General features: G+C 42.2%; 1 protein-coding gene across 1 annotated transcript; it reads left to right on the forward strand.

Moving 5' to 3' along the window:
- Positions 1 to 1,419, forward strand: LOC112785327 (uncharacterized). The gene is made up of 2 exons (XM_025828792.1): positions 1 to 231; positions 298 to 1,419. The coding sequence occupies exons 1-2, from the start codon at positions 1 to 3 to the stop codon at positions 1,417 to 1,419; spliced, it is 1,353 nt and encodes a 450-aa protein (XP_025684577.1).
- The last annotated feature ends 15,691 nt before the right edge of the window (positions 1,420 to 17,110 follow it).

The raw sequence follows: 17,110 nt of genomic DNA on the forward strand, positions 1-17,110 counted from the left end.
ATGGCGAAGCAGAAGGCGGTCGCAATCATCTACGGGGACTGGGATGAGTCGTACAACGAGCTCCCTCGGTGGGTCTTAGGAGTTCAGTTGACTATGCCTGGCACTGTAGCAGTCCTCAGGACCTGTCCTGTTCGAGTTGGTGGACAGGTGGACGAGTCTCAAGCTTATTTTCATAGGATGTTCTGGACTTTTCCCCCTTGTATCGAAGCATTTCGTCATTGCAAGCCGTTGGTGAGTATTGACGGCACCCATCTATATGGCAAGTATGGGGGAACGTTGCTTGTGGCGATTGCACAGGACGGGAATTCCAACATACTCCCTGTGGCATTCGCACTAGTTGAGGGTGAGAATGCTGAGTCATGGTCCTTCTTTCTCTCCCACCTCCGTCAGCACGTGACACCTCAGCCAGGTCTGTTAGTTATTTCAGATAGGCATAACGGCATCAAGGCAGCACTTGAGGCACCTGATGGGGGATGGCTACCTCCGTCTGCATACCGGGCATTCTGTATTCGACACGTTGCAGCGAATTTCGCCCTGACCTTCAAGGGCAAAGATGCCCGGAGGCTTCTTGTGAACGCCGCATATGCGAAGACCGAGGTGGAGTTTGACTACTGGTTTGACATCCTGCGCTCTGAGAATCCGGCAATGTGTGACTGGGCAAACCGAATTGAGTACTCGTTGTGGACACAGTACTATGACGAGGGTCGGAGATTCGGGCACATGATGACAAATATATCAGAGTGTGTCAATTCAATCCTTAAGGGGGTAAGGAACCTCCCCGTGTGCTCGCTTGTGAAAGCCACATACGGAAGGCTGGCTGAGCTATTTGTCCGTAAGGGGAGGGAGGCCGAGGCTCAGATGGGTACCGGACAACAATTCAGTCAATACCTAGTAAAGTGTATCGAGGCCAACCTGAAGACAGCCAGGTGCTTCACCGTGACTGTTTATGATAGGGATAACTCGGAGTACACCGTGGCAGAGACGACGCCAACAGGTTCATTCTCACTTGGTACCTACAGGGTCTCACTGGGGTCTCAGACATGTGATTGTGGATACTTCCAAGCACTTCATTTCCCGTGTCCTCACGCATTAGCATGCTGTGCTTATTCACGTCTTACTTGGCAGCCTTACGTCCACCAGGTCTATCGCCTTAGTTCCGTTTTCGGTGTCTACCAGATGGGATTTACACCTCCCATTCCGGAGAGTTTCTGGCCACCCTATGCCGGGCCTACCGTTATACCGGATCCGAACATGAGGCGTGCGAAGGAGGGTCGTCCAAGGTTCACACGCATTCGCACCAACATGGATGATGCAGATCCGAACCGGCCAAAGAGATGCGGCCTCTGCAGGCAGCCAGGACACAGTCGTCGGAGTTGTCCTCAAGCCGGACGACACACCGGGACAGTTGGGAATGAGTAGGAGCGTTGTTGCGTCTTGTTTTATTTATTTTAGAATCACCCCATGAATTTAATTTCAGTTATCATCCAGTGTTCTACATGGAACTAAGTTGTAACTTATAAGTTATGAAAGTTGATTGTCATTCTAGTTATGGATTTAAGTTTCTAAAACAAAGTTCTTAAGCTAATGGAATGTCTAATAATACATAACATAATTATAAGGAGACTGCTTGATGAACAAATACATTAATGAAACCATACATATGAACGATAACCAACAAACAAGGTACATAAGATAAACATAACAACACGACATACACCAATATCCCTAAGTCATCTAAAGAGGTGGGACCCCGTGAAGCAACGGCGTGGAACACGTGTCCTCTGTGGTCACCGTACAAGTGGCTCCTCGTCCTCAATCGAGTCGCTGTCGTCATCGGGAGCTGCCTGTGTAGGGGTCCTCGACGGGACATGGACGGGTCTGGATGATGACGGGCCAGCAACTGAATGTGACCCCATAGTCTGGGCCGATGCAGGTGTCCCACCAAGGGCAAAGGTATGCACAGGAGGCACCGTGGGTGGCTCGTTCAGATCTACACCTAGCGGTGCCTGTGGCCCTGACGTGTGAACCCGTCCTGGTACAGCCTCATCCTCCTGCATGATGGTCCTGATATCCTTAAGGAAATGTGGTCCACCGAACTCGGCAACAACGCCATCACTGGCAAGGAAGTCTGGAAACATGGAGCCCGGACTCACCCATGGAGTACTCTCTTGAAGGGTCTGATCGTCATCGGGAACACCGACAAAATAATCTCCAAGAGAACCACCAACACCCCCAGCGTCAGCGTGGCTCGTGGGATCCCCCATACCAGAACCATACCACTCACCGTGAGGACCCCCCTGATGGGGCCTATCAACCCCCGCCGCATCACCCCCCCCCAGCTGCATCCCCCCCAGGCTGATGGGCAGCCTCTCTGGGCGCAACCCCTCTCCTCCTGCCTCCACGACCACGTCGTCTCCCGCCACCCCTAACTGCGTCGTCACCGTCATCTATAGCTTGCTCCAACCAATCTACCTCACGCTGGCTACGACGTGTCCCGACTCGGGCTCTCCTCTCAATACGACGTCTGTCAGGAACATCATCGACTCGATCCATCTCTGGAACTCGGCCTGCCCCCCTCTGCGTAGCCTCCTCCGGAATAGGAATACCTCTCGGATCCCCCAAGAGCTTCTCCGGTGAAAGGAACCTCTTTCCGTGCTGATGCCACCATAACAAGAACTCATGGGAGGGTCCGGGATCGGGCACGATGTCGAACTGTAAAATGTGATCCGCACGCTCCTGCCAGTGAAGATGCCAGTCAGGTAAGTGCGACGGAAACCAACGGTCACCTCCTCTCCCGTCCTTCGACATCAAGAAGTCGATGTTCAGGGCGGGTCGCGGTGGGGGCTGAACGCCACCTAACTGCGGTAACACTCTATCAACCTGATGCCACTCGACCACCGCAAAGTAAATCAGGGACGTCACACACCGCCATAACATCGTATGCCGAGGCTCCAAGACCTCCGGATGGACAACCTGGATGACGTCCAGTGCGCTATAGGGCATCCATATGAACTGTAAAAAAACCAAATAAACGCAATTTTATACTTCTGACACAAAAGATAAACTGAAAGAACAGGTGGATAATACATATCGGCTCAGCGTACTTACATCCCGAGGCTGTAACAAGTTGATCTTCAGGCAAGCCATCTGTACGCGGGGTCCCTTGTTGCTAATCCCAGGATTGTAACCAGACCATCTGCGTAAGAAGTTAAACATTTTATTGCGATCATGAGTCACTGTACAATGCATGAAACTGCTTGCATAATCGAAAATATATACAACAGGCATACATATTACAAAACAATATTGGTACCTCGAGGCAAGGGGCCAGCTAAACGCATCATACCCAGTAGGCCTAAAAGTAGGAAACCTCCAGAAGATCCAAGACTGCAGTAACTGTAGAGGCCCAGCTAACTTCACGACATGTCTGTTGGCGACCCGGCACATGCACCGGTACAACCACGCTAGTGCCGCCGACCCCCAACTGTAGCCACCCATCTCCTCAAGCCGAGCGACATATGGTAGCCATCTGATGTGTATACGATTGCCGGACTTATCGGCAAACAGCTGCGTGCCCAGTAACATCATCATGTAGGCACGGGCAAAGCGCCTAACTGTCTCCTCGTCCGCCCCCACGGGACACTCTCCAAATGTCTCCTGGAACCAAGTGCAGTTCACTGCGAATTTCTGAACTTGGTTCTCGGGAGGTAAAACACCAAGTAACTCATGGAACCACTGCCAGGCAGGCCTCCCACCCTCAATGTAAAGGTGGAAGTCTGTCAGGCAACCACTGACGTAATGTCCGTCAACTGGCAACCCCAGCTGGTATGCGACGTCCTGAAGCGTGATGGTGCACTCTCTGAACGGCATGTGGAAGGTGTGCGTCTCAGGCCGCCACCTCTCGACAAATGCATTGACTAGGGGCTCGTCTAGTCGAAACCATCTGTCGTTCAGTCTCACAAGATGGTACAAGCCGGCCATCTGCAAGTACGGAACATACCTCTCATCAAGACGTATCCCCTGCTGCCGCCTAACGCTGGATATGCAACGCCGAGGCTGGGCAATAGATAAAACGCATAATTAGAACATATCCAAAAACCAATAACATATACAGTTTACTTCATAAAGAACCAAAACAAAAATCGTAAAACTTAACGCATAGTAAATGAATTATCAACATTGTCTTCAGAAATAGCTAACACAAACCACGTGAAAAAACCATTAACAAATAGAACAATCACTAACAAGTAAAACCGTTAACAAAAGCAGCTACCACATACCCCTAACAGAAACCAATAACAAAACCCACTAACACAAAAACCATTTAAAAAAAAACCACCTCCCTACACCATTATCGTAAACCGCTAACACTGACGTAAACCGCTATAAAAAACCATTAAAAAAAACCACTTGCTCACACCACTATCCAGTAAACCGCTAACACTAACATAAACCGCTATAAAAAACCATTAACAAAAACCACTTGCCTAAACCACTATCCTAAACCCCTCTCCTAAACCGCTATCTCAAACCACTTTCCTAAACCACTATCCTAAACCACTAACAATAACATAAACCATTATCAAAAACCGATAAGAAATACCACTATCACTAAACCACTATCATAAGACACGGAGAAATGGCAATATCATAAACCGCTTTCATCAACCACTACCTTGAACCACTAACAGAAAACACTATCAACAGCGCAACATCATAAACCACTAACCTCGTCGTTGATCACCCCGGCGATATGAGCAACTCCATTCAAACGATAAAGCCTCCCAGGATCGTCTCCCATCGCCTGAATATGCCGCTCCGGTCTTACTCGGCCCAAATGTTGGTCGTTTTCTCTGGGATTTGGTGGGGTATGGAAATGAGAGAGTGATTCGAATGAACTTGGTTCGAACTCCTTATATAGCCGAAACTATTGTAATTCGAATCAACTCCATTCGAATTACTCAAAACCACCAACTACACCTAATTCGAATCAATTTGATTCGAAAATCCCTCGAGTGCAACTCTCCCACTAATTCGAATTTATATAATTCGAACTACGCTATCCTAATTCGAAGCTTATCGTTTCGAATTACTTAGAAATATTGCGTGCATAATTCGAGTCTTATTGTTTCGAATTACGTTGATAAAGTTCTTTCAAGTAATTCGAATGGAATCAATTTGAATTACGTGGAAAAATGATTCGAATCCAATTGATTCGAATTACATAAATATGAGTTCTGGTGGATTGAGGTATCAAAGTTTGAATTGGCTGATTTGGGTAAAAATGAGCTGCCCTTGGCTCATTTGGGTTTTTTGCCCTCAAATAAAACAAGCTAAGGAACAAAATAAATGTTTGGAGCTAGTCATATTTCATTTCATTTCATAATTTCCGACTTCCAACTTTCAACTATAGAAGTGTTACATGTATTGGATTCATTAGATTGCATGATAACTAAATTAAATTAAATATACCCTCCATTCTCCCTCTCCTCCATTCAAGGCTAAATATAAAATAACAACAATTCATCATTAGCCTTAACGAATAATTTCCTAGGGAAAAGAAATGTGAAAGAATATATTGAACAAAAATAGTAAATACTTTACTTTTTGTACTGTATTCCTAATATATTGAAAAAAACAGGTTATACTTCGGCATAGTCATTCAAATTCAAAAATTAATAACTTTCTATCGTAACAAACTTCTTTCCCAAAATCTCGTCCTAAGTCGGCTGCGAAGATTTCGGCTCACATCAATGAATAATTCAGCCTCGACAAATTATAAATCAAAGTGGAGGCCGATGATAAGGAATAGAACAAACACAACACAATACTATTCTGATATTATACTTACTTTATTTAGAGATTTTCTTTATTGACTTGAGCGTCGGAATTCTTTTTACAGGTACTTGGGTCCGAGTTCACCAGGATACTCCGATTCTGGTCCAAGAGCTGTCGAGCACTTCATAGCAGTGTGGAACCGATATATAACACGGAAAGAGTATCATTGCCCGAACATTTGGCGCCTACCATGGAGCCAGAATCCACGTCCAATTTCATCTAACACTTTGCTAGCTTTTCTTGTGTTTTTCTTTTCTTCGTAGAGGTTCACGCTATGACAGATCATTCGGTCACTCCCCATGCCACCCCAACCACTGCCGAACTTTTAGTGTCAAACACCGCTCTTCAGGCGGAAGTCCAATGCATGGCCGAACTGTTATCAACAAGACATAACAATGACGAGGGAAAAAACGAGCACAAGAAGGTTAATAACGACCTAAACGAAGAACACCAATCTGAGTCAAACGTGAAACCAGGCGGAGCACCTCCCAAAACAGAAAGATGGAGAATTGGTCCATTCTTCGAGGAGATCATGAATTTTGAAATGCCTACAAATTTTACACTCCCAATGACATTAGCACCATACAAAGGGATTGGGGATCCGAAAGTCCACGTTACAAAATTTGAAGTCGTGATGTTACTTAACAGTGACTCCGACCTTATTTTATGCCGATCTTTTCTACTTTCTTAGATGGAGTTGCGTTATTATGGTTTTCTAATTTGTCTGCAGGTTCGATCTCCAGCTTTGACAAATTTGCCAAGCTATTCATAAATAACTTTGCAACATCCAAAATTTATGTACGAGATTCAGATTACCTCAGTATACTTAAGCAGGGACCACATGAGAGCCTAAAAGACTGTATGACATGCTTCACAATGGCAGCCATGGAAATTCCGGACCTCAACCCGGAGCATGCAATAAAAGTGGCCTCTGACTTGGAAAATTCCAGGAAGCGATAGCAGTTGTGAAACCGAAAGAATTCAGAGACAAAGCCATCGGACAGATAGAAGTCGAAGAATTAAGAGAAGCTCAGAGAATGGAAAGACCACTAACTTGAAAATAGGAAGAAAAGCCGCACATATCCCATAACAGAGACATTAAGAAACCTTTCAAATTGACACCAATTTTTGATTTGTACACCAAGTTCAACACCAAGAGAGATGACATAATTAAACAAATCCTACACAACAAGATGATAAAGCCGCCGAGCAAAACAGGAACATACCAGGATCAGAAGTACGTAGATAAGACCAAACACTATACATTTCACCAAAAGTATGGTTATACCACTGATGAATGTGTAGTAGCCAAAGACCTACTAGAGAGATTAGCCAGGCAGTGCTTACTGGAAAAATATGTCACCTCTAGAAATCAAAAGGGATCAGCCATGGACACTGACAAACTGAGCAATAGTTCGGATCATAAAGACAAAGGAACTTGGCATGGAGTGGTGGAAACTCCTACCTCGAAAGGGATAATAAATTATTTTTTAGGGGGCTTTGCAGGAGGAAAAACGACCTCAACGGCCAGGAAAAGAAGTTACCGAGCCATGATGACAATGGATGGATCTAGTCAAGGGATACACAATCCACCTCCGGTAGAACGAATAGTTTTCGACACATCTGACCTCGAATCACAATGCCCAAACCTGGATGATCCAGTGGTGATTTCGATACACATGGGGAACTGACAGTAAAAAAGGTCTTACTCGACCCCAGAAGCAGTGCCGACGTATTATTCTACTCCACATTCAAAAAGATGTAGCTCAGCGACAAAAGCACTACAACCCTCAACCGGAGAATTGGTAGGGTTCTCCGAAGAAAGAGTCCCTATATCAGGTTATGTATAGTTGAGAATGTAACCACCCTACCCCACGAGGCATGAGATTTCTCATTCTTTATGACGTCTACCGATACGCATAGGTTTAGGTATATATACGGCATAGGTATTAAATTAGAATTACAATCTGTGGCGCTAAAACTTTTTAGCTTTTCCAAACGATAAGTTTTGGGTAATTAAATAATGACCGCTATAATCAATTTTTCTTTATTTTGTTAATTTATTAAGTTCACTAAATAATAAACTAGCAGAGGAACAACCTTAGATGCATCATCAATCAACAATTAGTACATGATCACAATTTCTATTCCTAACCCAAAATACTCTTGCTATAGGATAAATCAAATTAAAGCTTTAGTCATCCTTATGTAAAACCCTAAGACCAACTAAACCATTAGCTTACCTAACCCAATTATAGTTTAGTCATGATTAGAGGCAACAACATTAGTCTTTCTTTATAGCACCCTCCCAAACCATGATTACACTTCATGGTCAGCTAACCTTGTGAATGCTTAGTCACTAATCCTAAGCACATGTGTTACTTCATCTTTCCCCTTGAGCCACGAAACACATATGAAACTTACACCTATTCCACCTTAACTCATTCAAACACTCACAAAGCATATCACTTGATTCAAATAAGGGAAAAGAGAGAAGACCGAGAGTGACCCAGTAGAAGGACACAGCTAGCATGCAACCTTCTTCAACCCTTCGATTTCCATAGGAGTTTGAGGAACCTAGCTCTCATCTTCCTTCATCAACCTTTGTGACTTAGAACCCCTCAATAGGTAAGCTAGCTTCGATTCCTTCCCCTTCATTCAATTCGGTTTTCATCATCATCAAGTAGTCCAACCTTGTTCTTCCTTCCAGTTTGTGAAGCTCAAGGACATTTTTCCTAATCTCCCTGAACCACCGAACTATCTAGCTTGAGGAGGTGAGTATTTCATCTTCCCCTTTTTATGATCATAGGTTCGGACTCAAGGCCATAATGATGATGATGATGAATGAAATTAAATTATGATGCATTAGGTATTGTAGCCCAGCAAGTGAACCTAAGAGCAAAGCCCTTCGATTTTCGACACCAACAAGTGAGGGATAGGACAGTTAGATTGTTATTCTTGTGGTTGTACCTGTGATGAGAATTGATGAATTATCATATGCATGATTGATGATGAATATAGCTTTAATATGTGTTTGAATGATGGTCAAGGTATATGAATTGTTATGTTTGATATAGTGCTAAAAAGTGGAAGTTTGATTATGATTAAGTACTTGAAATTATGAAATTTATTGAATTTGGGTTCTTGGGCTGTGTTGAATGTGAAATCATCTTTGAATAACTGAAGAAAGGTTAGAAGTATAATTTTGAAAGGGTTATAGGTTTAAGTATGGAATATGGTATGTAAGATTGCTGAAAAAGTTTAAGACAGAATTTCTGCATAATTGACCGTTGAATAAATCCGTTTCTGGGAGCATACCAGGCCATATTTTGAATGAACTATTTTTCTATGAAACTTTAATGTGTTATGAGTGGTTTGGGAGAAATCAATTTTTAAAGGTTGATGGTTTCTGCAGAAAATTCTGTTTCTTTACTGCAGAATCACTAACTTTCAACCACTTAATTTACAATTATGATGCGTGGTTTGAGCTGAAACTAACAGAAATTCCAAGCTTTGTGTGTCCAAAATTTTCAGTTTAAATTTCATGTCAAAACTCTTTTTAACCAATTAGATATGTTGCAAAGAGTGTGGGTTGCTCACTGAATTTTGAAAACAAAATTCTAAAAGGCAGAGCTGTGTTTCTAACCTCATAACTTTTTCATATGACATGCTAATGATATGGAATTTGATTCATTGGAAAACTAGAATAGTCTTATTTAAGGTCATAAAGCTTGAAAGGCGATGGGTGAAAATTGGATTTTTAGTGAATTTAACAAATTTACTGCCCTTGCTATTTTTCTGCACCTTCTTAAAAATAATGACAGCATTTTATTCAAGAGAGATATATAGTACAAGTTTAAACTATGACCAAATTATCTTAATACCAATTTTTGGATTCTAAATTAGTAGTATTAGAACAACCAAGGAAGGTTTAAGGTTAATTGGTGATGTGGAGGTATAATAAAGAAAAAGGAAAATGAGAAGTCATGTATGAAAGAGATAACCGAAACGGATAATAATTTATGAAAAGTGTATGTTGAATGCGCCTTGTACCAAACTGCTAATGCGAAAGTGTCCGCCTAAGTGATAGCCTAAGGTTGCTAATGCGAGAATGTTCACTTAACTGATAGCACTATTTCTTACTGTGATGCACATTAAAATGTTATTATGATGAGGCCTAACTGACATGGATAACCGTGATGCCAAGGTGTCTAATTGACACAGTAAATGAACTATATTTGGAGTTCACTCTGAGTAATGTCGGGTTGCAGGTAGACAATTGATGCATGAACTCATAGCCTGCACTAGGAACAGGCATGCATCATCTTGTTTGCGCATATGAACTTACTATGAATTGTTTATTGCCATTTTCTAATTGTATATACTATTTACTTGTTGTATGTATATTTGTGCCCTGAATTTCTGTGTTTATTTTTTTTCTATTTCACGACAACTTAGATACAAAGACCTTAGGTCCCTTTTTACCTTGCTGAGAACTCTAGGTTCTCACCGTTCTTTTCTTTCTTTTCCCCCTCCCTAGATGGGTTCGGCAGAGGATTTCTATGAGTTTCGTCTTATCCTGAACTATGAGGACCCGACGCGGGACGAAGTCTTCATATGGAGCATGCTGTGGACCCGCCTCTATATTTCACACGAGCCTGAGTTTCACGTTTCTATACAGCACCCTCTCTTTGACTTTGGCATGCCGTACGCGTTCATGTTATCTGAGTTACACCTAGTTGGAGATCAGTCCCCCTCTTCTCGCCCTCTTTTCTTGGTAGGACCATGCCACGATATCCCTCACCCGGATTCTCCGCACGCATATGAGACTAGCTTGGACCTTGCGTAGTACCTCCCTGTTTTTGCACTACAGACTGAGCCCATCGAGTCTGACGACCTTCTGGAGTTCGTGGCAGCAGCCATGGAGGCCGATCCTTTAGATGACTTTCCCGTCTGAGATGATGAGCCGGAGGAGGATTCGGAGTCCGACGAGGAGCCGCTTCCATCTTGGGCCGACTTCCAAGAGATGATTCAGAGTTCACACCAGAGTTAGGCACGGCGGACCTTCTACTCCCTTTTGATAATCAGTAGTATTACTTTCCCCTCGCTTTTGTAGGACTTTTAGAGGGGTAGGACCTCTTAGTAGTTTGGTTCCAGTTTAGAAAACTCGTGTGAGGGTTGTGACTGACTTCCTCTTTTGTATCTGTATATATAACTTGGCGTAGTACTCGACTTTTGATAAACGACATGTATCTCTAAGCTTAACTCATGTGTATATTTGTATATATGTATGTATAATATTCTCTGCTATCATATATTTATCTGTGACAAAGCTTTAAGAACTAACCTTGCGAGCAACTAAATGATATTTCATGATTAATAGTTTAGTCACGCTAAACTAATAAAGGCTTTTATTAGTATTTGTTTACAAAATTGAGTCTAAAGCCAAGTAGGTCCTTACGATGAGTAACACCTGAACGTTTAGCATTGGTCATAACGTGTCGAAAGTTGGGGTGTTACAGAGAACAACGCTAGGGGAGTCCCCGAACTCAAAAATCCTAGATATTCAATTTTTAGTGGTTAATTGCACTAGTCCTTATAATGTTATTTTAGGACGCCAGTCCTTAACTCTTTTGGAGCTATTGTTTCTATAGTTCACCTTTGTGTTAAGTTCCCTGTGCAGGACAATACAGTAGCAACGGTGCATGCCGACTACAAAGAGGCTCGGCAACGCTACAATGCAGACTTGAAGGCCATTCCAAAGGAGATTATCCTAAGAATCCATTCCGTTTATAACACAGAGAGCATTCCAACCTTGGCCGAGTTGGATCCGAGGAGCAGTACAAGTTGTCCTGCCCCAACGGATGACCTAAAAAAGGTACAACTAGGGACAACTGACCAATCTAGTAACTTTCACTCTGTTTTCTCTGCAGGAACAAAGCAAGATCTGATTGAAATATTAAGATCCAATTCCGATCTTTTTGCATGGACACCTGCTGACATGCCAGGGATCGATCCGAACTTCATATGCCACAAGCTAGCAGTCAATCCTAAAGTTCGACCTATAAAATAAAAGAAGCGAAACCTAGGCACGGAAAGAAGAAATGCAGCAATAGCAGAAACACAAAAACTACTCGATGCAGGTTTCATCCGAGATTTCGATTTTCTCATGGCTAGCAAACGTGGTAATGGTAAACTAGAGTTCGGAAAAATGGCGTATGTATGTGGATTTTACAAATCTAAATAAAGCTTGCCCGAAGGATTCTTACCCACTCCCAAACATGGATAGATTGGTAGACAACACATCGGGGTTTCAAGTGCTCAACTTCATGGATGCCTATTCCAGCTACAATCAAATACTAATGCACCCCGACGATGAGGACAAAATAGCATTCGTGATCGATCAAGGTAACTTTTGTTATAAAGTCATGCCTTTTGGGCTGAAAAATGCATGAGCCACTTATAGCGATTAATTGACAAGATCTTCAAAGACCAGATCGCCCGAAACATTGAAATATATGTTGATGATATGGTGGTAAAATCAATCTCAGAAAAATAGCATAAGGACGACCTCAACGAGATATTCCAGCAGCTCCGAAAATACAAGATGAGATTAAATCCAGAAAAGTGCGCATTCGGGGTACACGGAGGCAAATTTCTCGGATTTCTATTAACGCACAGAGGAATAGAAGCCAACCCTGACCCATGTTAGGCTGTGATACAAATGCAATCACCTCGGTCAGTAAAGGAGGTACAACAACTCACAGGTCGCCTAGCAACCCTGTCACAATTCCTGCCCGCAGCGGCCGCCAAATCATATCATTTTTTCAGCACCCTGAAGAAGGCCAAAAAGTTTGCTTGGATAGATAAATGTGAAAAAGCCTTTACCGAATTCAAAGAACTCCTCAGTTCGCCACCCATACTTCGGAAACCTCAACAAGGTAAGGCTCTTTACGTATACCTTTCAATTTCAACTAACACGATTAGTTCCGTGCTTATCAGAAACAGGAAAAGAATAGCACCTGGTGTATTTTGTAAGCAAAGTACTGCAAAACGCCTAAAGAAGATACCCAACGATAGAAAAACTAGCATTTGGCTTGATCATTACAGCTCGGCGTTTACGACACTATTTCCAGACACACTTGATAATCGTTCGGACTAGTCATCTTCTACAGCAAATATTATCAAAATCGGATCTAGCAGGATGACTCACAAAGTGGTCAATAGAACTCTCAGAATTTGACGTTTCCTACCAATCACGAGGATCTCCCAAAGCCCAGGCACTGGCCAATTTTATCTTAGAACTCACCACTGACGAGAATATAACCACCGAATGGGAACTTTATGTTGACGGTGCCTCAAATGAAAGTGGGTACGGAGCCAGAATCTTACTAAAAGACAACACTGGAGTGCATGCCGAGCAATCAATCAAATTTCTTTTTCAAACAACCAATAATCAAGCTGAATATGAAGCACTGCTAGCCGGCCTAAGACTATCAAGGAAAATAGAAGTAAAAAACGTAATGGTATATTGTGACTCGCTCCTCATAGTACAACAGGTAACTGGTTATTTTCAGGTACGAGATCCACTCTTAGAGAAATATTTAAATTTGGCAAAAGACATGATACAACATTTTTAAAATTTTGAAATATCACATATACCTAGAGAGCAAAACTGTAAGGCTGATATTTTATCCAAGTTAGCTACATCTAAGGCAACTGATTCATTAGACATACCATCTCATCTTACACTAACAGAACCAAGTTTAGATATCAAATATGTTCTAAGTGTGTCACAGGAAGAAGACTGGCGAAGTCCATTTATTCACTATTTGAGAACTGGAGAAATACAATAAAATGAAAACCCGAGGTCATTCAGACATAAAACAAGCTATTACACTATCATGGGAGACGACCTATACAAACGAGGTTTCTCTCAACCTTTACTGAAATGTCTTGGACGAACAGAAGCAGAAGCTGCCATAGCCGAAGTACATGACGGCATATGTGGCCACCACACTGGAGGACGAAGTCTGGCTACGAAAATTCTAAGGGCCGGGTACTACTGGCCGAGCTTACGCAAGGATGTTATAAGTAAAGTACAGAGGTGCGACGCATGTCAAAAGTGCGCCCCACTAATTCATAGCCCAGCCGAACTATTACATACTACAGACGTCAGCTGGCCATTTTACAAATGGGGAATAGACATTCTTGGACCATTCCCAACATCCCCGGGACATGTAAAGTTTTTATTAGTGGCAATTGATTATTTTACTAAGTGGATAGAAGCGCAATCACTTGCGAAAATAACTTTGGACAAGGTACGCACTTTCACCTGGAAATCAATAGTATGTAGGTATGGCTTACCTAGAGAAATGGTCGGCAGTTCACCGACAAAAAAAGTTGCATGATTTTTAACTGACCTTCACATTAAGCACTGTTTTTCTTCTGTTGAGCACTCACAAAGTAACGGGCTCACAGAGGCAGCTAACAAAATCATCTTGCATGCCTAAAGAAAAAATTGACAGATGCTAAGGGACGATGGACTGAGCTAATACCAGAGATATTGCGGAGCTACAATACAACACTACAATCCACAACCAATGAAACCCCATTTTGGCTAGTATATGGCACAGACTATATGATCCCCATAGAAGTGGGCCAAGGTTCAACCCAGACCGAGTCGATGTTTGGCTGAAATCAGGCAGAAGTCAATGCAGTTGGCTATGCAAAGGCAATATAACAAAAAAGTACGGCCAAGAAAGCTACAACAAGGAGATTTGGTGCTAAGACAAATAGAAGAAGTCAGGAAGCCTGCAGGTCATGGAAAATTAGCAGCTACCTGGGAGTGCCCTTTTAGGGTCACCAAAGTCATTGAAAAGGAGGCTTATTGCCTCGAGACATTAGATGGAACAACCCTACTCAATACTTGGAATATCTCATCACTAAAGTTTTATTATAGTTAATCTCTCTCTGTAACAAGTTGGAGTGGCCAAGTACTCTTTTTCCTAATCACGGGATTTTTTCCCTAAGGAGGGTTTTACCCGAGTAGGTTTTAACGAGGCCGACCACTCCAAACGCCTCAAAGGTCAGAAGATTCCTTTTACAAATAACAAATGAGACATCTTTCTTTTCACCTAAATTGCTTTATTACTCTATCTACTACATCAATTCATTCAAACCAACTCAAACCAAAAAGTTGGATATAACATTCAAACCAACATGAATAAAAAGTTGGATCTATCATTCAAACAACAAACATTCAAAATTCTTCAATCCAACATTAAACGTCGGTAAGACAGTTTAACAAACTGATACAAAATCGGTCACCAGTATAATAGTCAAAAACCAAAAACAAATAAATCCCTAACAAGGAAAGTTAATCAAAGGGGAGGGGGTACATTCTCATCATGTTCCTCATCCACCTCATCGTCCACTAATTCGCCATTGACTACAATCTTCGTCACATCAAGCTTTCCGACATCAAACTCGGGGGCTAAAACAGACACCTGACTCACTACTCGGTCAAAACCGGCAACAAACATCTCCAAAACATCATTTTCCAGTTCATGAATACAAGAAGTCAGTTCACCCTTCGTCTTATCATTGTCTTTAATTTCACTTTGCAGAAGGTGAATTTGATCCTGAAGCTTTGTAATCTCGTCCTCTTTGCTTTTCATCTTAGCAGTCACATCAATGACTACATCTTCCCTCTCCTTAATAGATCGCTCTAAGCCAACAATTTTCTCAGCAACAGCATGCTGCTTCGCTCCCAACAACTCGGTGGCGCGACCAACACATAGTAAACGAGATGCCACAATCTACAGAATACATACATAAACAGTGAAGAACACATATATAGAATGCGGATAAATGAAAAAAGGGATACCAACCTGAATGAACTTCCCTATCCCTTCCATACCAGTCCGACGAGTCAATTGCATGTCCCCAAGATAATGGGAAACCCTGTCAGCAAGTTCCAAAATAGGATACTGATCACTCCAGAAAGACTGAGGATTCACCCCAACTATAAAATCCTCTGTTTCTCAAAAACAGACCTATCACCTTCCTTGCCTTCTTCGGACAAGACCTCCAGAGATTTCTCTGATTCATCCTTTTTCCTTTTTGGGGAAGCAATAGGTCGGGCAATGGAATGAGCAGCATCCCCACCCACCTCCTTTACCACCCCCAGGCCACTACCACCTTTTTCATTTTTCTTTTTAAAAAAAGACTGCAATCGGGACGTGCTCAGATTAGGTACTCGTCTACCTACAGTCAAAAGCAACACCATGTCAGCAGTCATAAATCAATAAACAAAAATACAAAGTAACATTACCTATATAAGCCTTTAACCTCTCTTTATCTTTTTCCCTCTTAAAACATAATAATCTTGGAATGGACAAACACTCGCCAGCAGCAAAATTCTCTATCAAGAAATCCAAAAACAAGCTCTCCTCTTCAGTTCTCTCTACAGCCTCAAGGATTTGCATTGATTTCGGAAACCAATACAGCGGAAACTTTTCTATCAATTCATTATCCAAATAGAAGGGATATTCGGTCTCTAAAGAACGAATTTTCACAAACATAGATTTGAAATTTTTAAAGAAAGATTTATAAAGTAGAGAAATGGAAAGTCCAGGGAAGCTGCTAAGGTAAACCCACAAACCCTTCCACACCCCTTTTGATTGAAACAGAGAAAAGAAAACATTCAGAGATACAGAAAAATCCAGAAAATCCCTTAAACACTCAAATGCTCGCAAAAATGCCCAAGAATTTGGATGTACCTGTGAAGGAGCACAGTTAAACTGGGTAAGAATCTTGCACTCGAAATCTGAAAAAGGAAATTTTACATTTAGTTCAGTAAAGCAAGGAGTATACATATAACAATATTCTCAGTCCCCTCTCTTTTCACAAACTCTCTCCTCGCTGGTGCAAGGGATAAGTTCGATACCAATACCCGACCCATCTCTCACAAACTTCAGAATATGAAGCTCACGAAGCGACTCAGCATCGCAATAGGACGAAGCACGAGTCTTAACATCAACATGCACCCAATGATACGGGTTATCACTTTTCACTTCGATCACTTTTTCTTTTTCTCTAACCATTATCGAAGAAAAACAAGACACAGAGAAAGACAAGAAAAGGAGAATACTAACCTCTGAAAAACATGTCATTTTCACCACTTAAGCAAAACTAACTTGGGTTATACGTTTGTGACTCCTCCCAAGGTGGAAATGGCAATAAAGCATTATTACAATCCACTAACTTA

The sequence above is a fragment of the Arachis hypogaea genome, chromosome 20 (genome assembly GCF_003086295.3).
Source record: "Arachis hypogaea cultivar Tifrunner chromosome 20, arahy.Tifrunner.gnm2.J5K5, whole genome shotgun sequence".
Classification (NCBI taxonomy): Eukaryota; Viridiplantae; Streptophyta; class Magnoliopsida; order Fabales; family Fabaceae; genus Arachis; species Arachis hypogaea.